This window comes from Vulpes vulpes, chromosome 1 (genome assembly GCF_048418805.1).
Source record: "Vulpes vulpes isolate BD-2025 chromosome 1, VulVul3, whole genome shotgun sequence".
NCBI classification, from domain to species: Eukaryota; Metazoa; Chordata; class Mammalia; order Carnivora; family Canidae; genus Vulpes; species Vulpes vulpes.
In genome coordinates, this window is record NC_132780.1 from 18,916,508 (window position 1) to 18,942,112 (window position 25,605).

Here is a 25,605-nt window from a genome sequence, read left to right on the forward strand (position 1 = left end):
ATTGTAATAAAACCCATTCATTTCATGTCCTGGGATAAATCTTTCCTTGGAATTCTACCTCTTTGTTATTTAAAAGTGTATTCCTTTATGTATAGGCTAACTCCTTGTTAGAAATGTAGACTCAGTGGCCATCCTAACTCCTGAATCGGAGCCTGCATTTTAACAAGAACTCCAAATCTGAAATTCTAATTCACATTAGAATATGAAGGTGCATTTCTAACCCACACAAAATTCCAGGTAACAAATATACACAACTTATGCAGTATGATATGAATTCAGTCCTTAAACATGTATGTATCCTGTTGACACCTTCAGTTTACAAATTTATATTGGTGAAACACACAGTATTGATAGTGTTCTATGGATCAGATGCCATCTTGTTGCCTCAAAGGTAAAGAATATATGAGTATATGACATCAAGAGTCACATGCTCTACTGACTGAGCCAGCCAGGCACCCATCTCTTGCAGGTTTTTAAAATACACTTGCTGGACACTTTTGCTCCCAATTTTTGTTTTACTATTTGCATACTTACTGTCAGTTTGAATTTTTATTTAGGTCATGCATAGGTAACTATAGGATATCAGGAAAACTATTGGTATTCTCTTTTTTTGTTTGTTTGCTTGTTTTTTGTTTTTTTTTTTTGTTTGTTTGTTTTGTTTTTTGGTATTCTCTTTTTCCTTTATGAGCATTGTCATGATGTTTATTTTGAATTCTTTGTCAGGTGATGACTAGTTATATATAAATTTATGGTCAGTTTTGGAGTTTTATCTTGTTCCTTCAACTGGGACATGTTTTTCTGTTTGTCTGTATGCCTTTAGGGTGTTGCACTGTTTTGAGAATTTATTTTTTTAAGATTTATTTATTTTATTAAAAATATTTTGTACGTATTTGTGTATTTATTTTAAAAACCCATCTATTTACTTCAGAGAGAGTGAGCATGGGGAGAAGGACAAAGGCAAGGGAGAGGGAGAAACCTCAGCAGACTCCCTGCTGAGCACAGAGCTTGATGTGGGGCTTGATCTCACACCCCTCAGATTATGACTTGAGTCAAAATCAGAGTCCAACACTTAACCAACTGAGCCACCCAAAGAGGGGGGGGGGAGCAGGGATAGAGGCAGGGGTAGGGGCAAAGGGAGAGGGAGAGAATCTCAAGCAGACTCCTCACTGAGCATGGAGCCTGAGGTGGGGCTGAGTCCCATGAGCCCCAGATCATGAGCAGAGTGAAACCAGGAGTGGGTTGCCCACCAACTGAGCCACCCATATTTGGGAATATAAAAACCAGCCCCAGGTCCCAGGCTTTCTGAATTTGCTTTGTATAGAAGAAGACAAAGTCAGTTGTGCTAGTAAATTCTCAAAACTATTCAACATATTCTGAGGACGTGTAAAGTCTGAGATTTTGTAATTTCCCAATTAAGGAAATGTTTGTTGGTTCCTATTTAGAATATGATACATTTCTCTCCCTGATGTTTGATTTTAGTTCTGCCGTCTCTCTGGTGTTTGCAGAAATACTTAGCTTCCTTTCCAAGCAGTCACCAACATGATATGCTGCCATTTGTTCTGCCCTTGCTGTCATGTGTGACAGAATCAAGTCCCCTCAGGCAGCTGCAATGAAGTAGATCACGGCCCACACAGGTCACTCATGTCTTCTTTCCTGAGCAGAGTTGAGAGTTTTCTCACAATCTTGCCATGCAGTGCCAGGTGAGTGGTGAGCAAGCATAAAAAACTTTTTGTCCCTCTTTCATATGGTTCTTCTTAATTTTGTGTTTCCTTGGGGGTACTGTGTTCTCCCAGCTGGATTCTGGAGCACTCCAAAAGGCAATCTGATCAGTTTGTTTCTCCATGGAGGAGCAAAGTCTTGGTGCTTCTTATTCCTCTAATCTGCTCATGTCCTGTGATGGGCATCAGTTTTTTACATTAGCACCTTATAGTATTTGCACATAAGTATAGTAAGTGGAATAATCTAATCTCTTTCAGTTATGCCTTTTCATCACACTTTGGGCTTATGGACAAAGAAGACAAAGATTCTTTCCATGGGGTGGGTTATATTGGGAAGATATGGAAACTGTGGCCGTGAGAATTCAGTTAGTGAAAGACTGGGAAGATGAGGGGGGAATGGGAAGAGCAGAAGGAATATTATGATGGATAGAATGAAACTGGAGTACTTACCCATAATGAAATCCTTACTGCCAGGAGACATCAAGGATCTAAAACATTTGGGGGAAAATCTTACTTTATGACAGCTATGCTTGCAGAACAATGTCTTTATGAATGCCAGGACCCAAACCATGTTTTAAACATACGTATGTTCCAAAACAAAATTTGGAAAACCTGGAAAGTCACATAGTCAATGCTGAAAATAATCGTTCAAATCATTTCAAAAATAGAATTGGATTAATTATTCAAATATTTCTGATTACTAGAAATTTACAAATGGAGATAAAATCTCTCCTTTTTTTTTTTTTAAGATTTCATTTATTTATTCATGAGAGACAAAGACAGAGGCAGAGACATAGGCAGAGAGAGAAGCAGGGTCCATGCAGGGAGCCTGACGTGGAACTCGATCCCGGGACTCTAGAATGCCCTGGGTGGAAGGCAGGTGCTCCACTGCTGAGCCACACAGGCGTCCCTGAAGATAAAATTTCTAAATATCAATTCGAGAAGTCCTGTTTTGAGGGTTTATTAATAATCCTTTCACGCACAAATAATTACTTTTGTTCCAAAGTCTCCAACTTTGATATTCATGGGAAGGTCTTGATCCACCCATCCCTATTCAGCAGTATCACATACTAGGTAATTTGGAGCCAGTGATCATGCAACGTGAACTGAGGAAGATCTTTAGTGAGGACTCTAACTTCAACAATTACCAAGGTATTTACCATGGGGATGGCATTTAGCAATGCAATGAATCTGGGGAAAATGTTAACCATGGGTCAAATCCAAATAAATAGCAGAGAATTCTGTTTCTACAGAACCAGTATAAAATAAATAAATGTGGGGAAGTCTTCTATCAAAGCTCAAACTTTACTAAATATCATTGATTCTCTCCCAGAGAGAAGACTTACAAATGTAGCAAATGTGGCAAAGTTTTTAAACAGTCTTCAAAACTCACTCAACAAAAAGTTTTATACTGTGAAGGAACTTTACATATATAAGGAATGTGGCAAGGCCCTTAACCTGTATTCAAATATTTTGACATCCAAAAGTGTATAGTGGAGAAAACCTTACAGATGAAAGGAATGTGCAAAGTCTCTATCCGGGGTTTAGCCTACCTGACATCTGAGAACTCCTACTGGGGAGAAACCTCAAAAAGGTAAATAATATGGCAAAACCTTTAATAAGCACTCAAACCTTTCTTGGCATCAGAGAATACAAACTGGGAAGGAACCTTACAACGTAAGGAGTTTGCTCAAGCCTTTAATTATTGCTCAGACTTTCCTTGATATCACAGTATAAATACCTGGGGAGAAACCCCACAAATGCAGAGAATATAAGCAAAGCCTTTAAACAGAACTACAACCTAAGCAAACACTTGACCCCTTGTACATTCATACTGGGAGAAATCTTAAAAATGTAAAAAAATGTGGCAAAATATTTGTCTGGATTTCAAGTCTCCCTTGATGGAGGACAATACATGCAGGGGAGAAGCCCTACAAATGTAGAGAATATAGCCAAATCATTAAATAGAGCCACCACCTACTATAAATTAGAGAATTCAGCCTGGAGAGACTTGGAACAAACGTAGACAATGTGGTAACGTCTTCACCCTGAAACTGACACTTATTCAACATCAGAGAGTGCTGACTAGAGAGAAACCCTAGAAATGAAGAGGGAAAGATCTTTCTTTTAAATATATGTTTTTCGGGCAGCACGGGTGGCTCAGCAGTTTAGCGCCCCTGTCACCCCAGGGCCTGATCTTGGAGACCCGGGATCGAGTCCCACATCGGGCTCCCGATATGAAGCCTGCTTCTCCCTCTGCCTGTGTTTCTGCCTCTGTGTGTGTGTCTGTGTGTCTCTCTCATGAATAAATGAAAATCTTTAAATAATATATATACATATTAGAAAAAAACAGGTTTATACACCATAAAAACATTAAATATGTTTAAAACATTAAAGATGTCATAAGATGACAATCTATGTAATGAAAAAATCCCAGAAGTATCAGATTCACAGCAGAATGTACTAGCCTATAGCACTTTGAAGAGATTAATCTGGTCCAGATTTTCACTGCAAACTTGCAGGATTCTACTTCTTTTATGTCATCTTTTCATTTCCTGTACTGCAATAGAACCAGGGCAAGTTTAGGAGGTTTTTCTCAGTCATAGGAGTGTAGCTACCTGTTGGTCATACTTTGTTTTTTGTTTTTAAAAAATTATATATTTAATCCTTATATATCCTTATATATTTAATCCACGCACAGAGAGAGAAAGAGAGAGAGAGAGGCAGAGACACAGGCAGAGGGAGCAGCAGGCTCCATGCAGGGAGCCTGATGTGGAACTGGATCCCTTTGATTTCTTTGATCCCGCGACTCCAGGATCCCGCCCTGGGCGGAAGGCCGCCGCTAACGGCCAAGCCACCCAGGGATCCCCTGGTCATAACTTTCAAGTGGAACCTGACACACCTTGGGAGCCTTTGAAATATTTTCTCTATGGTTTGGGATAGAGACTTCTTTTCTAGTTTCTCTTTTTGTTTGAAAGATTTCATTTATTTATTCACTAGAGACACACACACACACAGAGGCAGAGACACAGGCAGAGAGAGAAGCAGGCTCCTTGCAGGAAGCCCAATGCGAGACTCGATCCCAGGACCTTGGGATCACAACCTGACCCAAAGGCAGATGCTCAACCACTGAGCCAGAGAGGCATCCCTCTTTTCTAGTTTCACTGTGTCCAGAGGTGTGTCCATCGGCATCTCTGGCCCCTTGGATGTCTTCTAGGCCATCACCATCAGTCCCCAGATTCCAGGTGGGTGAAGCTTTAAGTCACAGCCATAGTTTCCATTGGCTGCTCCAATATCCTGTGCCAGATTCTACATGAGCAGATAAATACTACAGTTCCCATAGGTCTATTGGGCAAGAAGCACAACAAATACATCACAAACATTATAGGCTTTGGATCTTGTTCTGCTATACATTGTATGGAACACATAGACTAACTCCATGCAGCATTCAGATGGTCCTCAGATGTTTCATGTGTAGGACTCATTCTGGTTGTCATTCTGTGCACTCACAAGCCTAAAGGCCAACACCTTCATAGGAACAGTATCTCACCTAGACCTTCTCTGAGATGACAGCTACTCCAAGGATTCTTGTCCCTGAGAGTATGTTTGTCAATTTTTATACCCCTGTCTGCCATCATTGTAATTTTTCTTTTTCATTAGATCATGAGGAGGGAAGTGAACAACACTGACCAAGCTGGTGTACAGATATAAACAGAACCTGTTTCTTTCCGTGGCATCTGGTCACGAGAAAACCAGATGAAGGGACACCTGGGTGGCTCAGCGGTTGAGTGTCTGCCTTCAGCTCAGATTGTGATCCCAGAGTCCTGGGATGGAGTCCCACATCAGGCTCCATGCAGGGAGCCTGTTTCTCTCTCTTCCTATATCTCTGCCTCTCTCTACCTGTCTATCATGAATAAATAAATAAAATATTTTTTAAAAAGAAAGAAAAAGGGATGAAGACTCATGATACAGAACATCCAGGGCAGCCCCGGTGGCACAGCAGTTTGGTGCCACCTGCAGCCTGGGGTGTGATCCTGGAGTCCCGGGATCAAATCCCACATCGGGCTCCCTGCATGGAGCCTGCTTCTCCCTCTCCCTATGTCTCTCTCTCTCTCCCTCTGTGTGTGTGTGTGTGTGTGTGTGTGTGTGTGTCTATGAATAAATAAATAAAATCTTAAAAAAAATAAAATCTAAAAGAAAAAAAAAAAGAACATCCAGAAAATTTAGGTTAGAGCAAGTGAGTAATGTTGGGACCTGCGTGCCAGGAAGGGGTTAATGGATTGAGCAAGGGCTCTCTGTGACTCTTCCAACCATGGCTGACCTGTCTCACCCTTATTGTTAAAGGCTTGTGAATCAAGGACGCTTACCATTGCTATCTAAGAGCGCATACCTTGGCTATCTATTCTAGGGCGCATACTATCGCTCTATGTTGTAAAAAGACATGTTTGAAGAACTAAGCTTAGGACATCCTGCTTAATATACAACCCTGCTCTATAAAAGAGTGAGTAACACAAATAAAGTTGGCATTGTGGCTGAATCCGGCCATATGTCCCTCCCGCTCCCACTCTGTTTGTGTCTCTTTTCTTTTCCTCAATCCCTTACCCTCATCCCTGGACGGTTGTCGCCCCCAGCGTGCGCGACAGGGTACCTTCCTGAATTCAGGATTATGGAGTCATTGTGAGGAAGACGTGGTACACAGGGAACTTTGCTTCAGTTGGGCCAGTTCCCCGTCTGTGTTATCCTGTGAGTTCTGGTGTCATCCCTGATGGGTCATCCATGGACCAAAGATTTTTTTATTAGCATAGCAGCAGCATTTATTTGACATTCTTCTTAAGGAAAGCTTTTAATATACGCGTCCCAGAAAACTCTATTTATGTTAAGTTGCTTTTTCTTTCATTTTATAAAATAGAAATAAAAGAGACTAGACCAGACTAAAATAATATGAACTCTGCGTGGTGAATTTCTTTGGACAGGCTCAGCAATGATAGAGGCTGAGATATCAGAGTCTACCGCCAGATCCCTCCCTCGCCCACCAGATCTACCCCCTTCTGAGGCTGTGTCCAGGTCTGGCCTAGCTCTGGGATCTCTTCCCTTCCCAGGAAAGATTAGAGGAGATCAGATTCTGAGTGGCTCTTCCTTTCATCTCTTCAGGGCTGGTGCTCACAATTCCCCAAATCCACAATATGATAAATGGGAACAAAGGACTATAGATCTTAGTAACTTCATTTGTGCTTTTTTTTTTTTCAGTATATACATGTTAACTAATTTTTTGAAAGATTTTATTTATTCCACTCATTAGAATACACAGAGAGAGAGAGAGAGAGAGAGAGAGTGAAAGAGAGAGAGAGGCAGACACACAGGCAGAGGGAGAAGCAGGCTCCATGCAGAGAACCTGAAGTGGGACTCAGTCCCAAATCTCCAGGATCACACCCCGGGCCCAAGGCACTGCTAAACCACTGAACCACCCAGGCTGCCCTTCATTTCTGTGTTTAACATTAAATCCTGTGCGTCACGACCCTTTCATCTAGATTCCTATTTTCCATTCCTGGAGATTCAGTAGTTGCTCAACTTACAAAATATAAATATCTATACATTATGACCTGATTAAAAAACAATGAAGCTAATTAATATCCTTCTGACCTCCTATAGTTAGGATATTTTATTACATATTTTTAATAAATTTGTGTTGAGAACTCCTAAGATATACTCTTTCAGCAAATTCTCAATATAATAGACATAGAATTATGTGTAGACTCCAGATTTCCAGAATCTGTAAATCCTGTATACCTGAAATTTTGTACCATTTGACCAACATCTCCTATTTTGTCCTCAGTCATCTCCTGACCATCACAATTGTACTCTATCCTTTTTAAAACAGATTTTATTTATTCATGAGAGACAGAGGCAGAGACATAGTCAGAAGCAGGCTCCTTGGAAGGAGCCCAATGTGGGACTTGATCCTAGACCCCAGGATCACATCCTGAGCCAAAGGCAGACCCTCAACTGCTGAGCCACATGGGCATCCTAATTGTACTCTATTCTTATGAGTTCAACGCAGATTCCAGGAATTATTGAGATAATACAGTATTTGCCATTTTGAGTGGCTTATTGTTATTGCATAACATCCTCAAGGCTCGCCTCCTTTGTCCCAAATGGAAGCCTGTCGTTTTTTTAAAGGCTGAATTTTGGATACAGATATGTATAGATAGATAGATAGATAGATAGATGATAGATATAGATATTATAGACGTTTTATAGTACGTATGACACATACTAGATTCTGATATATTTCTATATCGTAAACAATATTACATTATTGTAGATAGAGAGGGATATAGCTATATCACATTCTCTTGAACCACTCCTCCTGGAAAGCAGAGAAACTACAGGGAGATGACACTTCCTATTTGCCAGAATAACTAAGTTACAGGAAAATACAAGGTAACACCAATGTGGAAGAATTAAAATGAATATATATTGCTAACGAGAGTGGACAGACTATAGGAAAACAGGCATATACTTACACAGTCATTTTTCTATCCTTTTAAGAAAATACAAACACAACAAGGAGAGCTCTCTGAACTAATCTACCCTTTCTCTAGTTTTCCATTTATCCTGATTTCACACCTATAATCTACAAACCTTTTTTTTTTTTTTTTTTTACAATATGGAAACAGAAGATGAAGCACATAGGTCGGGCCCAGTACCTACATCTTCATCGTTATTATGGGACACCTAATGCCCAGCTTGGATGGTGTAACGGGGACGAAATCGCATCGTATATGTGAAGTTGCCAACATGGTGCACCGTAACTTCCTTGTGAACACCATAACTTCCTTCTGAACAAAATTCATGCTCAATCAACATTGCAGTAACGTATACACATTGTTTTCCAAACAGAGACTTGCTCAGACATCAGCACATTGACTAGACTCCCTTCTGTGAACTCCAAAATGCGAAGAAAGAATGTGGTCCTTCAGGGTGGTGATTGGCGTTCTTTATTGGGAATCCACAACAGAGGAAACTCATGACAGAGAAAAGTAAATAGTAGACTCTTTGCTGGGAACCCACCAGGAGTTGTTGGGGTTGACATCAGATGGTGGGGGTAGGGTTCTCAGGTGTGCTGTGCCTGCATTCTCTAAGGTAGTGCCACTAAACATGGGTCTATTTGGTTAAATTAAAGGTATGGACTATGAGTGGACATCCCAGGAATGGAAGGTGGCAAGCTCTATGTCACCTTGGAAGCACTGTTTTCACCGGAAAGTAAACTGACTCCCCAAATTGTAAGTCCTTTGCTCTCCTTCGTCTGAGTCTGAGCTCTGGAAAATGTGAATGGCAGTTCATGCAACCCAGGAGTTGGAGCTGCCAGGAACTCTGTTCTCTGAGCCATTCTGAGAAGCGAAGATTAGGGACTGGCAGCAGAACCGTGGAGGGCCAGTGTATAGTCTAAGTGATCATTTTTGACCAAATCTGAAGGGACAATTGTCTGATAGGCTGTGCAAGCCGCATGTAGGCAGAGGGAATCTTCCCGATGCAAATTCCGGGTCTTTTGAAGCTCTGTGCCCACGACGTTAGCACTGAAGTATGAAACAGGGATCCGGGAGCATTAGAAGATCTGCCGCGCTCATGGACATCTTATGCATTCATATTACACAAGGTGATCCTCAACGTCCAGTCCGTGATCCCCACCTGCTCTGGGGTCCTCTTCATTGTGGCTGATGCTGTACCCAGCTTCTTGAGGGCTTTGCATGTATTCTCTTATGTGCACGTGTGAAGTCTTAGCAATAGGGAAGTGAGAGGGTGTGTTCAAATTCTGGGTGAGATAACAACGCTGGTTAGGGGATGGACTGGTCTGTCCATAGACTCTGGTCCCACCTTGCCTGACCTGTGAACTCAAGTGTGTGGGCTTGCTTGAGATGGGTTTTGGGTGTCCTGCTGTGGAGACGAGGGCTGATGAAGAGAGGAGCACACAGCTACAAGTTTAGGCTCTGAGAGGGGCAGTGTGCACCACAAATATTCCCTGTGCATGTGCAGCGCTTGGTGGGCAATCCTGGGGAGGCGCTCTGGGGAGCCAACACCAAGGGTGAAGTCTGGGGTACTGACGGCAGAGTCCTACTGGTCTGTGGTGCGCATGTGCAAAAGTGGGCAGAGCAGGGCAGGAAACTTATCACACTCAGGTTCTGCCCAGGGGAAGATGTTTAGGCCAAGTGAGAAAGCGGTCCAAAGGAAAGGTGGCCTGGTGTGGTGTTAAAAGGTGAAAGGATGAGGGCGCGTGGCTGGCTCAGTACATTAAGCATCTGCCTTCTGCTCAGGTCACGATGTGGGGATCTAGGGATAGAGCTGGGAGTTGGGCTCCCTCCTCAGCAGGGAGCCTGCTTCTCCCTCTCTCTGCTCCTTCACATGCTTGCGCTCTATCAAATAAAAAAAAAAAAAATCTTAAAAAAAGAGAGATGAAATGATGTACAGTTTCTTTCATTTTTTTTTCTAGTTCTGCTTTTTGAAAAAAGAAGATTCTATTTATTTATTCATGAGAGACACACACAGAGAGGCAGAGACATAGGCAGAGGGAGAATCAGGCTCCCCGAAAGGAGCCTGATGTGGGACTTGATCCCGGAACCCCAGGATTATGCCCTGGGCCGAAGGCAGATGCTCAAGCACTGAGCCACCCAGGCATCCCGTTTGTTTTGTTTTTGAAGAATCATTTAGAAAGAAATTGTGTATTCGGTATAAGAATGTAAGTCATGAGGGTACAACAATCTCCTTTCCCAGAGCCACCCAGTTAAGTCAGATGTGTACAAATCAAAGATCTATATTTCATGATGTGTGTAACAGGAGGCAGATACATTCAATTTTGTAACCATAGAAGGAAGAGTGTTTGCACAAGGGTGTTGTGCTTACAATCACTGTGGAATATGTTTTCATATTCCGCCGCTCCGATCCACTTCTACTGATGTGAAAATGCCAGTTTCATGCAGCATTGGTTAAGGAATGCAATGTCACTGACAATGAGTGTGATATGACAATATTTATGTAAACCAACCATTACGTATTTATGTTGAACCCAGTACAAAATATTTTAGTGTCTATGTGTTTTATACTCTGAAATTGCAGAACGGAAGCCCCATCCCAACCTCACAACCTGTATGTCTGAAGGTGAAACTATTACTGACTGGGGGAAATTCATGGGCATCTTTTTAAATTAATTTATTTATTTATGATAGTCACACATAGAGAGAGAGAGAGAGAGACAGAGAGGCAGAGACATAGGCAGAGGGAGAAGCAGGCTCCACGCACGGGGAGCCCGAAGTGGGATTCGTTCCCGGGACTCCAGGATCACGCCCTGGGCCAAAGGCAGGCGCTAAACCGCTGCGCCACCCAGGGATTCACGGGCATTTTTAAACTTTATTTAGATATTTCTCATAAAAAAAAAAAAAAAAGATATTTCTCATTATACAATTGATGATATGCCTACGTGTATGTTTGCTATCGCTATCTTAACCAATTGCAAGTATTTAGGAGGTCCTAAAAACAGAATTCTGTTTTTCAAGTCTGAATTTCATTGAGCTTAACTGGGCTTTCTGTTTAGGGTGCTAGAAGCTTAAAATCAAGGTTTCCTGAGGCATTGAAGGTACTGGTTTCCACCCGATCTCCTCCATGATCACAACCTGTGCGTGGTATCCTCAAGGGAGACAGACGATGTTGAGTCTCCCTGTTTACTCAAAATTTTATCCGTGGTCCTTTACTGCCAATTCAACTGAAGGAACTACTAGGCATTTTATATAAGTAAGGTTATTGCCCCATGGCTGGAATTACAAACTTGACAGTTTTGAACCAAGTACAAATAAGACAACTAATGAGTAGGAGAATGAATTAGTGACCTCCGAATGTACCCCTACAATTTCTACCACCTCCAGCTCCATACCTCCCCTCCTTCCTCTTTATCCCCCATTGTGACCTTAAGGTCTTCACCTCTGTGACCTTTACATTTCCGTGAAAACTTTCTCTGCAAAGGACTCTCCTAGTCTTCATTGCTCTTCTAAGTCCATGAAGTGTGTTTCAGACCTCTATACCAATAAACCCTTCTTGCCTGATTCTAGAACTCTCTTCCTTCCATTGTCCCAAGAACCTCCATGTATTCTTTCCTCCTCCTCCAATGCCATTTGTCCCTTCCCCACCCAATTCCAATGATTTTAGCCCATTTATCGTGTCTCTTATGTCCATTATCAATATCTGACCCATCATTTAACAGACTCCTTAGTTTCCTCATGACCCTACACTCATTACCCACAACCCTACACTCCCTGACTTTCTCATGGACCCTTTGGCCTACTGATGCCCACTCTTCTCCCAGCTCTGATGATCCCCCTCCACCCACATTAACTCTGTTCCCCAGGTATCATCTGTTCTCTCCATCCTTCATCTCTTGTTGCAACACTGAACACTCCCAGGACTGCATTCACAAGTAACTATCACCCTTCCACCTATATGTTCTTTAACCCATCACAGGCAATAAACTTTGCATATGTCTCTTACCCAACCTTGCCTTTGAACTCCCTTTGCCCATTAATTTGTCATTCAGGATCCCCTTCTTTCTCATGATTTCCTTTACCTTCTCATTCCCTCAACACACAAGGGCTCATACCCTAATGTCCCTGCATACACCCACCCAACCTTAAAAAGTGTAGTGCACTTTAACCCCTCAGTGACATTGAACAACCTAGTGCTTTTAGCCGTGTTTCAAGTTACAGAACTTGTCTCATGATGTTGAAGTCCTAATCCTCAGTGCCTGTAACTGTAACCTATTTTGGGCAATAGGATCTTTGCAGGTGTAATTAAGTTGGTATGTCATACAGGATTCAGGTAAACCCCAATTCAATTCCTGTTGTCCTATTGAGAAGAGGAAGTTTGTTTATTATTATTTTTAAAAAGATTTTATTTATTCATGAGACACAAACACACACACACAGAGGCAGAGACACAGGCAGAGAGAGAGAGAAGCAGGCTCCCTGGAGGGAGCCTGATGTGGACTCAATCCTGGGACTCCAGGATCACTCCCTGGGCTGAAGGCAGGGGCTCAACCACTCAGCCACGCAGGCATCCCAAGAGGGAAGTTTACACACACGGTGCTGTGTGATGAAGGGACAATGACGTGTCAACTAAGCCCAAGATGATCAAGGATAGCTACAGTCCCCCGAAGTTAGAAAGCAAGACTCAATTCTTGAGACAAAATGTGGCCTTGCCAACAGCTTGGCTTCAGATGTCTAAGTGCCTGAGAAATGTGACACAATAATTTTTTGGGCTCTTTAGCATCCAGTTGTAATAATTTGTTACAGCAGCCCTAAGAAACTAACATGGGTCCTGTCTTCTCTTCCCTTGTGGCTGTGTTACCCCAAGCTCCCAGACTCTGTGCATTTCATTTATCCCTGTGCACTCATTCTTACTGCCCCGCCCCGCCCCATATCACTACTTGTCTTCATGCCATGTTCCTCAACCTAAAGTGGCACTCTCATTACTCTTTCAGTGGCATATATTGTGAATATGGTCCTTGATGACATTATGAAGCAACATTGTTAAACATCCTACCAGAATTCTTATTTTCTATCTTCTCTACTAGTGCATGCTTGAAAATGCTGTACATTCTCATACATGTAGTCACATATTCTAACTTAAAAGATTTTGTGTAACTCTTTCTAGAAGCTATTTGCATTTTTCCATTTAGCTTATATTAAAGTTTCACCCCAAAAGACCATACCATTTACTAGACAGTCCATTCTAGAGAACATAATAATTACCTGTATATTTCACACTTGTTATTAGCCAAAAAGCCAAGAAGCGATTACCTATATATTTCAGAGGTGCTTTTTCCTACTCACCTATGGCTGTCTTCAGATTCTCAAGCTTCACCATCTGCACTGCCTTGGGTCTCTAGCCTGCTGGCCTTCTTTGCAGACTCCAGACTTGCCAGCTCTCACAATCATATTAGCCAATTCATTACAGGAAATTTATCCCGCTCTCCATCTATGCAGAGACATATAGGTAGATAGACATCTATTTCTGTATGTAGTAAGCCTATATCTTATTTCTGGGTCTATACAAATATAGATTAAAAATATGCATAGATGTGTGCATATCCATTCTATTGATTCTTTGGAGAATCCTACTATAGATTTTAGGGTCCATACATTTTTCCACTCAAAATCAACCTGCTGAACTTAACTGATATTACTATATGTTTTATCTTCCTTTGTTTTTTTTTAAATATTTTCTTTATTTATTCATGAGAGACACACAGAGAGAGGAAGAGACAGAAGCAGGGGGGAAAAGCAGGCTCCTCAAGGGGAGCCAGCCGGTGTGGGACTTCGTCCTGGGACTCCAGATCACAAGAGAGCCAAAGGTAGACAATCACTCAACCACCCAGGTGTCCCAATATATGTTATGTCTAATTTGACAAACTTCCTTTCGATGTGCTTCTTTGAAAAATTGTTTTTCTGTATTACCACAAAAATTAAAAGAGAAAATCAAATGCCAAATTCCAGGTGAAATCTTCTGTGTGCGTGTATGCACATATGTGTGTGTTTAATTAATACCTGAATGTATGCAGTTGTTCATATTTGCCATTAATACGAGATCTTTTGTAAGAATTTCATATTTGGGGTTCCTTTTAAACAGCTTTATTTGGTATAACTTACATGCCACATAATTTATCCACTTAATGTGTACAATTGATAGCTTTTTAACTGAGTCACATGTAGGTATAAGCAAACCATTGTCAATTCTAGAACATTTCATTACCTCCTAGGAAACTTCACATTCTTTAGCTGTCACCAATCTCATCTTCTTATCCTCATATCTAATCAATAATCTGCTTACTTTTTTCCAGTTTTCTTCACCTACTATTGAAATGACATTATATAAGTTTAAAAGTGTATAATTTAACTATTATAAATATAAAAAACATATATATATATTTATATATTGCAAAACATTTACCACAGTAAGTTTACTTAGCATCCATTACCTCACAGTTTACAATTTTGTGTGTGTTATAAGAATTAATAAGAATTTTTTAGCAATTTTCAGATATCCAATGTAGTATTCTTAATTATAGCCAACATATATTTTATATATCCACCATATTATCTACTCATCTGACAAGACACACAAGTCATTTCCAGATCCTGGCTATTAGGAGTAATGCTATTGCACGTTCTTTATTTTTCATGTTTATAATTTTTCTAGTTTTGTACTTGTACCTGACTTCCTTTCATGGCACTGTCGTAGGAAAAGATGCCTGATACGATTTCAATCAAATTTATTAAGACTTGTTTTGTGGCCCAATATAAAATCTATATTGGAGAATGTTCCTTGTGCATGTGAGAACAATGTGTTTTTTGCTGTTGCTGGAATGGTGTAAGTCAATCTGCTAAATATCATTGAAGTCTGGTACTTCCTTATTGATTATCTTGTCCCATATTGAAGGTGCACAATTGAAGTCCCCTGCTATTGTATTGCTGTCTCTTGTTCTGTTCTTGTCTGTTCATTGTTGCTTATATATTTGGGTACTTTTATGTTGGGTACATAACTATTCTAAAGATTACATCCTTTTGTCAAATTAACTCCATTTTATTTTATTCAGGGAAAGTAGGTTATATTGATTTGAAAAACTGTAAAAGATTACTACGTAGCATATAAATTTGTTTTTAAAAGTAGGTGACTCCTATGTATCCAACCTTTGACCAAATCCACACCACAATGTAATAAGCACAAACAGTATTATATGGCTCAAGGAGCAAAAAGCAATAATCAGAAGTAAATGTCCTCTTCACAGACACTAAATAAATACACAAACCTACAGCTTTAATACAAACTCGTAAGTACACGTGCTTAACCAGCTTTTGCCAACAATAAATGAGTAAATATTTTATATTCAATAAATGCACATATAGTGTATAAAACCTTTAGTCACATGTAATGTAGTTAGTCTAAAAATCAAAGCATAATGTAAGTTTTTCTTATGTGAAAATGTACATTTCAGAAAGAATCCAACTTGAACTAAAGTCACGATCAGAAGCACTATAAAGGTGACCCATACAAAGCCCGTCATTTGCATTGTATATAAAGAATAGCTGCCCAGGAATAATATCAGGAATCTTACGAAGGGGTATTATGATAACCTACCTGAAAGGACAAGTAAGTTATTTGGAGACTTTATATGGCAGAGAACAATGTAAATTAAATTACATGTGAAAAAATCTGCAATGTATAATAGCCAGAGATTAGAAAACTGACTACTGTGGGGAAAGGATTGATTAGCCCATACTAGGTGGTTTCAGTGAATGAATCATTGGCTACTTCTTCCAGTAATTACCAAGATTATCATTGCAACAATATTTTTCCACACACATCAAAATCTGGAAGCAGTAACTCCTTCTCAAATTATCATTTAGTGCTCTCTTTTTCCCAACCTCGAAGCACAGGAGTAGGTTTTTGAATATTGACTAGCTTTAGGGGACACAGGAGATATAGATGTTCATAAACATTACATAAGCTGTAATTGATGTACCTGGAAAAACACCACCAAAATTTATGGGAAAGTACATTGTTTTTCATAGGGGTATTACATGAATTAAAAACACACTGTTAGAGTCCTACCAAAACTAGAATGGGGGAAATCTTTTTTTCCCAAATGCACCATAATTAAAAACACTGCACGATGTAATCCCTTTATTTTATAATGACCCGAGGAGTGTCTTACTAGTCTTTGACTTAAAGTCTACTTTGATTGATGTAAGCATACCCATCCTGATTTCATCTGGTTTCTATTTGCATGGTATATCTTTTTTCACACCTGCAGTTTCTGTCTGAGTGTGTTCTTAAGGCTGAAGGAAAATATACTTGGCTCTTCTATTTCTTTCCATTCAGGTATACCTTTCAATTGGAGAATTTAGTCCCTTTATATTTAAAGTAAGTAGAGATTAAAGTATGGAGTTACTGTTGTCATTCTTTCGTTTCCTGTTTTAGAAATATTTGCTCTCTTCTTCATTTGCTATTTATCTTTGTGATTTGGTGATTTTCTGTGGGTGTATACTTCCATTATTTTCTCCCTATCTATTATGTATTGACTACAGGTTTTTACTTTCTGGTTACCAAGAGGCTTAAAGAAAGACCTCTTTTAACAGTTGATTTTAACTTGTTAACCGCTTAATTTCCATATAAAACTTTTTCAGGCTTGAGAGAACTCTTAAGAAATATGAATTTCCATTTTATGCCATCGTAGGGAAGACTTATCTACTTTCTTTGTGGTATCTGTGCTGATTTCCTCATTGGAACCACACCACCTGATGTTGAGAATTCAACTTATAACCATGGCTATTATCAAGATTCGTCAGTATTTTACAGGACTGCCACCTCTTTGTCCTTAAAGACCAACTAGCAAACCATTTTATTTAAACTATCCACAAAGTTTTTTAGTTTTAATGAATGGAGAATGATATTCTGAAAACTTATTTCATGGTAACTTACATTAATGTTATAACCATGAACAGCATCTCCATTTAGATCTTCTTCATATATTCTAAGTCATGTTGTTCATCTTCAATGGGAAATGAGGTCTGCATGAGACCCACCTAAGGAAGAAGGGCATCTCATCTTTGATGCAGCAAGTCAGCCATATAATTTCATATACCAACTAGGCATCCATGAATTTTCTAAAGTACAAAATGCATTAATATGTACTAGTCACCAATCTCACACAGGGTCAGTGTAAAACAAGCACATCGAAATTATACCTTTGCAAAAATCCATCCCTTCTATCTTTTGAAGCATAATACATTATCCTCACGTTTAACTTTGTACTATTCCTTGTAAGTATTTGATGTGGAGTACTGTCTAAAAAGGGTAACTTATATACTGCTTTCTATTGATTTGTGACATTTATTGACATTTGATGTTCAATAAGTACATTTCTAAATATTTATGTGTTTCAACTTACTTTCCTTTCTGTAATCTGTGATATTTTCTAAAGTCTATATATAAAAACAAGGTCTTTCCTCATTCATCTCTTTGTAGGTTTTGAATCTAGTACGCATTTTGGGATATTGATTCAGGACTGAAATCCAGTTAAAGGAACTGCAACTTTTACACTTTAAGGTTTCTATCCTGTATGATAGCTATGATGTTGAGTAAGTCCAGAGTTCTATCTAGAGGTTTATCTAGATGTAATGATGTTGTAATGATTTTCCTCAGATGGTAAGGCTTGAGTACTGGTTAGTGTGCTTGCCAAATCTGTGGTATTTGTAAAATCCTCTCCGCTATACATTTTCTGATCAGGAATCATGGTTTTCCATTGTTGAAAGGCCTTGCCACATTCTTTACACATATTTCATTACTCTCTGTTATGAATTACCTAATGGGGAGTAAGAGGAGAGCAGTACTTACAAATCCTCTCATAGTTGCTTCTTCTGCCACTTCTCCTATTTGTGTGCTGTCTTTGGGGACCTGGTAGTTCTGAGAAGAGGCAGCTGAGAAGATGCTGGCACTCTCAATGGCTGAAGAAATACCCAATGAAAGAATCAAGACTGAGAACAATGATCATATTAATTCAAAGGTGATGGGGCAGGATGCTTTGTAGTACAGTTAAAGATGAAGAAGCGTATACCGCATGTAATAAACTAATGAAAAACTATTGTGAACAGTAAGGTTTGTCAATGCAATAGGTCACAAGATTTGATGGGCATCCAATAAAGGAAAAAGACACACCTGCACAGCTGGAAAACGGAGGAGAAAGATACAACTGATGGGTTCCAGCACCAGAGAGGTGTCTACTAGAAAGGGAACCTGTTACTTTACAACTCTGCTCCTCCAGACCAAGAAGGGGTTTCCTCTGTTCTTTCATTTTTTCCTTCCCCATTCCTTTATTGGACATAAGATAACTGTGTCTCTGCACAAGCATATGGCTTAAAAAAAAAAAAAAAAAAACCTAAAAAAAAAAAAACCTAAAAAAAAAAAAACAAACAAAAACTAAATGGCCAATGGTACAGTTTGATCAACATCAAGAGGAGATAGGATGAGGGGGAAAAAGTGGTTCTGTGAAAATAATCTTTTCCATTAATGCTGTTATTATTCAGCTCTTATCTTTACATTCCATGAGTTACTTTGCTCTCACAGTTTAACAACAACAACTATAAAAGAACATTGCATACCTTGTTAGATTGGATAATTTTTAAGTTTTTCATTTATCATTGTAAAATCAAGGAATGTTTATATAATTTTGTTGTATATAGTTTTAGATGTAGGACAATCTGTCTTAAAGAAGGGATAAATTACTGTAAAAGAAAAGAATCTTGGTCATTTTCCGTTCAAGTCTAGTTTCTTGTTGCTTAAAAGAACTTAAAAAAATTTTTTCTCACAATCCTAAAACTTTGAAGCTTTGCTCTAGTATGACTTCTTTGATAATGAGTAAAGGTTGAAAGGTGATTAAAGGCCTCACCACATTCTTTATATTTGTTAAGGTTTCTCTCTAGTGTGAATTCTGTGATGACTAGTAAGGTGTGAGTGCTGGATAAAAGCTCGACCACATTCTTTACATTGGTAAGGTTTCTCTCCAGTATGAATTCTGTAATGTCGAGTAAGTCTTGAGTGCTGGTTAAAGGCCTTGCCACATTCTTTACATTTATAGGGTTTCTCTCCAGTATGAATTCTGTGATGATGAGTAAGGCTTGAGTGGTGGTTAAAGGCCTTGCCACATTCTTTACATTTGTAAGGTTTCTCTCCAGTGTGAATTCTATGATGACTAATAAGTTGTGAGTGCTGGATAAAGGCCTTGCCACATTCTTTACATTTGTAAGGTTTCTCTCCAGTATGAATTCTGTAATGCTGAGTAAGGGTAGAATCATGTTTAAAGGCCTTGCCACATTCTTTACATTTGTAAGGTTTCTCTTCAGTATGAATTCTGTGATGGTTAGTAAGGCTTGAATGCTGGTTAAAGGCTTTGCCACATTCTTTACATTTGTAAGGTTTCTCTCCAGTGTGAATTATGTGATGTTGAGTAAGATATGAATGCCTATTAAAGGCCTTGCCACATTCCTCACATTTGTGAGGTTTCTCACCAGTATGAATTCTGTGATGTCGAGTAAGGCTTGAGTACTGTGTAAAGGCCCTGCCACATTCTTTACATTTGTAAGGTTCTCCTATAATATGAATTCTGTGATGTTTAGAAAGGTGAGAGCGCTGGTTAAAGGCTTTGCCACATTCTTTACATTTGTAAGGTTTCTCTCCAGTATGAATTCTGTGATGCTGAGTAAGGCTTGAGTCATGTTTAAAGGCCTTGCCACATTCTTTACATTTATAAGGTTTCTCCGCAGTATGAATTCTGTGATGTTGAATAAGACCTGAATGAGTGTTAAAAGCCTTGCCACATTCTTTACATTTGTAAGGTTTCTCTCCAGTATGAATTCTGCGATGACTAATAAGGTGTGAGCACTGGATAAAGGCCTTGCCACATTCTTCACATTTGTAAGGTTTTTCTCCATTATGAATTCTGGAATGTAGAGTAAGACTTGAGTGCCTGTTAAAGGCCTTGCCACATTCTTCACATTTGTAAGGTTTCTCTCCAGTATGGATTCGCCTATGTCTATTTAGGGATGAGCAGACCTTAAACGTTTTACCACATTCTTCACATTTGTACGGTTTCTCTCCAGTACGCAGTCCGTGACGTTGAGGTAGTACTGAGTCCAAGTCAAAATCTTTGCCACATTCCTTACAAATGTCACTTTTCTCTCCACTATGGACTGGCTTATGTATACTTAGCCTTGATGCTTGACAAAACATGTTCCCAGGTTGATTACACCTGAATGGGTTTTTTCCCACATGAATTCTCTGTTGATCATCAACATTGGAGGACTGGTTAAGAGCACTCTCACATGCATTATGAGGATTCTCTCCTGTATTCATACCACTTTGTGTACCAAGGTTAGAGTTTTGATAAAGGACTTCCCCACATTTACTACCCTCATCATGGTTCCCTAGAAGCTGAGTCCTCACACATGAACTAACATTGGAGCCCTGGTTAAATGTTCTCTCAGATTCACTGCATTGAGCAACTCTGTCTCCATTGAACAGGCTCTGGTAATTTTGTAAGGTTGACTCCTTACTGAAACACCTCTCAAATGGATCCTGTTTAGCACTTTGTTCTTCATTTTTAAATCTCTGATTTTTAGAAATATTTGACTGAATAGTCAATCCAATTCTTTTCTCACAAGGGTTCAAATAATTATTTTCAGCATGGACTAGATAACTTCCCAGATTTTCCAAACTGTCGTCGTTCCCTAAATATGTAAGTTTGAACATTTGATTTGAGCTTTTGTTTTCAGAAACACACTGCTTTGTGGAAGTAGCAGACTTAAAAAGGGAGGTTACTGAAAATGTTCTATATCCTTCACCATTTGGGGCAGGTAGATTCTTATTATGGGCAGATATCTCAGTTTGGTTGTGGCCTTCATGATGTCTTTGATGCCCTTCACTCTCTCCATCATTGTCCCAGTCTGTCATGAAGCGTAAATTCTCAATGGCATTATTTTTTAATCTACCCATTGACACTCTTTGGAAAGAAGCTTTGATGCTTGGCTTTGACAGCAAGCTCTGCGTGTCACGAGAAGATATGGCTGAAAGATATCAAGAAAGAGAAATGTAAAATTATTCCACTCACTACTCTCAGATGAATATGCTGACAACCACTAATAGATAACCTAAAAACCAGTCATAGAAAATCAGCAAGATGGCTCAGAAGGAATCATCAGGACTTTGTTCCTCAATGGACACATAAACTAACACAGAATGTACTGACCACATAGCCTCATAGATAGCGGTAGTACTATAGCTATAGTAGTAGTACTGTAGTACTGTCATGCTATAGTACAAATTACTTTCTTATATCTCAGAAAATCAGGAAAGTCCCGTGAGTCCAAAGTTTGCAAAAGGGAGGAAATTTAAACATAAACAGAAAAGAACAAAAGAGGAAACAGCAAAAATAGGAAAATATCGGGCAGCCAACGTGGCTCAGTGGTTTGGCGCGGCCTATAGCCCAGGGCGTGGTTCTGGACCTGGTATCAAGTCCCACATCTGGCTCTCTGCATGGAATGGAGGCTGCTTCTCCCCTGGCCTCTGTCTGCCTCTCTCTCTCTCTCTCCCTCCCTCTCTCTCTCTCTGTCTCTCATGAATAAATAAATAAAAACTAAAAAAAAAAAAGGCGGGGGGGAAATTATCAACAACAACAGGAAGAGTTGTTTTTCAGGAAAGATCAACAAAATTGACAGACTTTTAACAAAATCAAGGAAGAATGAAAAAAAAGCCAATTAAAACCAGAAGTGAAGTGACAGCAGACAGTATTAACTGATACCATAAAAACACAAATAATAATAAGTGACAATGGATAACTATATGCCAAGAAAGAGATACCAAAAAATGTGTATAAATTTCAAAAAAGATGTAAGCTACCTAGATTTCAGGATTCCATTAAATATTTCCGGAAGAAATATTTAAAAAGTCACAATTGATCTACAACTACTAAGTACATGGAAAAAGTAATTTAAAACTTCCCACCAAAGAAAAGTCTTATTCCAAATGAATTCACTGGATAATTCAGAGATTTAATTTAAAAGTACTTCTTTTTTTCTTCTTTAAATATTTTATTCATTTATCCATGAGAGACACAGAGAGAGAGAGGCAGAGACACAGGCAGAAGGAGAAGCAGGCTCCATGCACAAAGCCTGATGTGGACCTCGATCCAGAGACTCTGGGATCACGCCCTGAGCCAAAGGCAGATGCACAACCGCAGAGCCACCCAGGAGTCCCATGGAAAAGTATTTCAAATCTCTTCCAACATTTTCAGGGAGTGAAGAGAAGGGAAATTATCAAAATAGTCTCTGTGACTCCAGTGTTACCAGGTTGTCAAAGGCAAAGGAAGACTGTACAATTAAAAAAGATTACAAACTACTACCTGTGAGGCTCAGTTATACAAAGTCCACAATAAAAAAAATAAACTAGCACACTGAATCAAAAGCACGTTTTACAACACAATTAAAGGCAATTCTTCCTGGAATTCAAGGGTGTTTCAACATATGGAAAACTATAAGTTAAAGGCTCCACATTAACAGAATGAAGATCAAAAATGGCAATCATATTGCTGCAGAACAAGAATATGAGCATACTGGACAATGTTTCATTATTAAAAACACTCAATAAAGTAGGAATAGAAGCAAACCACCTCAACTTAATAAAGGCCGTATAGCTATGAAAACCTGAAATCTAATATATTCAATAGTAAAAAAAAACTGTAAGCTTCTTCTGTATGATCATAACAAAGGGATTTCACTTCTATTCAACACAGTACTGGATATTCTATTCTGAATGAGAAAAAAAAACATAAAGGAATCCAAATGGGAAAAGAAAATGCAAGTTTATCTCTTTACGGATGACATCCATAAAAAGCCCTGAAGAATCCTTATTTTTTTGTTGTTTTGTTGGTTATCACTGGTATTGTTTAATTCTAGTAATTTTTTCTATGACACACTCCATTTTCAATTTTTTTAACACTATAAATGCCTGAATTAAGTTGCAGTTTCAACTTTTTTCCTCTCCTTTTATTTATTCGTTTATTTATTAAATTTTTTTTTAATTTTTATTTATTTATGATAGTCACAGAGAGAGAGAGAGAGAGGCAGAGGGAGAAGCAGGCTCCATGCACTGGGAGCCGACGTGGGATTCGATCCCGGGTCTCCAGGATCGCGCCCTGGGCCAAAGGCAGGCGCCAAACCGCTGCGCCACCCAGGGATCCCTATTCATTTATTTATTATAGTAGGTTCCATACCTAACATGAAGCCTAACTGGCTAACTGGGTCCTGAACCCAAGACCCTGAGATCGAGACCTAAGCTGAGATTAAGAGTCAGATGCGAAACCGACTGAGCCACCTAGACACCCCCAACTTTTCTTCTGAATGTTACAAGACAAGGAACTAGAAAAAGAAGAAACTTAGGTGTGATCAAGTAGAGAAAGAAACTAACAAAGAAAAATTAGAGGTAGGGACCATAATAAACAGTAACATAACATTGACATGAATGCCCAGATTTTCCAAAAAATAATCAAAATTTTAACTACATTAACTAAGAAAAAAGGAGAGAAGTCTCAAAAATTAAAACAAGAAATGGGACAGAAAACACAACAGATAACTACAGAAATACATAGTGTGATAACAGATTGCCATGAACAATTATATACGAACAAATGAGGTAACTTAGTAAAATCCCAGATAATTCCCCTATGAATATAAAACTACCAAGATTGAAATATAAATCTTAAACCCAACAAGTAGATATTCACAGACCAATAACAAGAATGAAAGTTGAATGTAGAATAAAAACAATTCCCAGCACAGAAAAGCTCAGGACCACATACCATCGCTGGTCAGTTCTACCGAACATTAAAAATATAATAATAATAAATGACAATCCACAAAATCTTACAAATAGTGGAATGGACAGAACATATTCAACATCATCCTATGAGGCCCAGCATTACCCTGGTACCAAAGCAGGATAAACATCGTACAAGAACAAAATAGTCTAGTTTGTTTGATATACGTGTTGCTACTCTGGCTTTCTTTTGACATCCATTTGCAACTTAAATGTTTTTCCATGCAAGTGTAGTGAGTACCTAGCACCATAGAACCAGATTCCAATACCACTGACCATATCCCCTCTGCTATATCCTTTAGCCTCAGGATTTATCGATTCTATAACTGAAAGCCTATACCTTCCATTCCCCTTTACCCAGTTGGCCCATCATCCCTCTCCATTCCACTCCAGAAAGCAGCAGTTCTGTTTCGTTTTTGGAGTGGGTCTGTTTCCGCCTTTTTTGCGGTTTCTAGCCATTGATGACAGTGAAAATAGACCTAGGAAGTATTGTGCTGGACACTGTAAATAGACCTAGAACGTACTGTGCTGATAAGTCAGGCAAATAAAAGCAAATAACATATGATTTCACTTAAATGTGCAGGCTAAAAAACAAGTGAATAAATAAATAAAAAGGAGAAACAGATGCATAAATATCAATTTCATGTTTTTATTTTTTAAGATTTTGTTTATTTATTCATGAGAGACACACAGAGAGAGGCAGAGAGAAAAGGTGAGGGAGAAGCAGGCTCCATGCAGGAGATCGATCCCAGAACCTGGGATCACAACCTGATCCGAAGGCAGAGAGGCTCAGTGACTGAGTCACCCAGGTGCCCATCAACTTCATTTTTAAATAAACCCATGGATAATCCCAAGAAGTATAAAAGTTCCATGTTCCACATATTCTATAGCGGAACAAGGTTGCCTATACCAATTTTCCAATGCTAGGAGAAGACAGAGGACTCTCAGATTCAAGTCCAAGGATCTTAGGGTTCATGACACATGAAACAGCACAAATTTCTTGATCACGCTAATTTCAGTGGCCAGCTCCAAATCCCCATTTCACACATATAGATGCTGCATATGCAGTGGGTTTGTGTCACATCGATGAGACCCTGAGCACAGGGAACCCCAATATCTTGAAGGAGCAGAGAGCATATCTTACTGAACCTTTGCCATAGAAGACGATATCCGTTTTCCTCTACAGTTAACAAATCTGACCTCCACCTAAGGGTAAGATATTATCACTATATTTCAAAGCATTTTAATATTCGTGCATCAGCGGGCAGCCAATTAAGGATAAACACTTTCAGTGCCTCTACCCTTAACATACAGAGTAACTTAAACCCACAGAATCGTTTCCCAACAACATCCACCATCAGTCTGACCCCAGCATGTCTCCTGACTAATTTTCCCAGATATGCACCACCTCACCAAACAC

At 39.3% G+C, this 25,605-nt stretch overlaps 1 protein-coding gene and 1 pseudogene across 1 annotated transcript in view; both read right to left on the reverse strand.

The window, feature by feature from the left end:
• Window positions 1-19,091, reverse strand: part of LOC112912594 (uncharacterized) — a 79,980-nt pseudogene extending 60,889 nt beyond the window's left edge.
• The window catches only part of LOC112912649 (uncharacterized), a 68,928-nt gene that overhangs the window by 32,254 nt on the left and 11,069 nt on the right, over window positions 1-25,605 (reverse strand). The window contains 1 exon segment of the mRNA XM_072761496.1: window positions 19,256-21,379. Within this exon segment, the coding sequence (XP_072617597.1) occupies window positions 19,256-21,379 (2,124 nt within the window).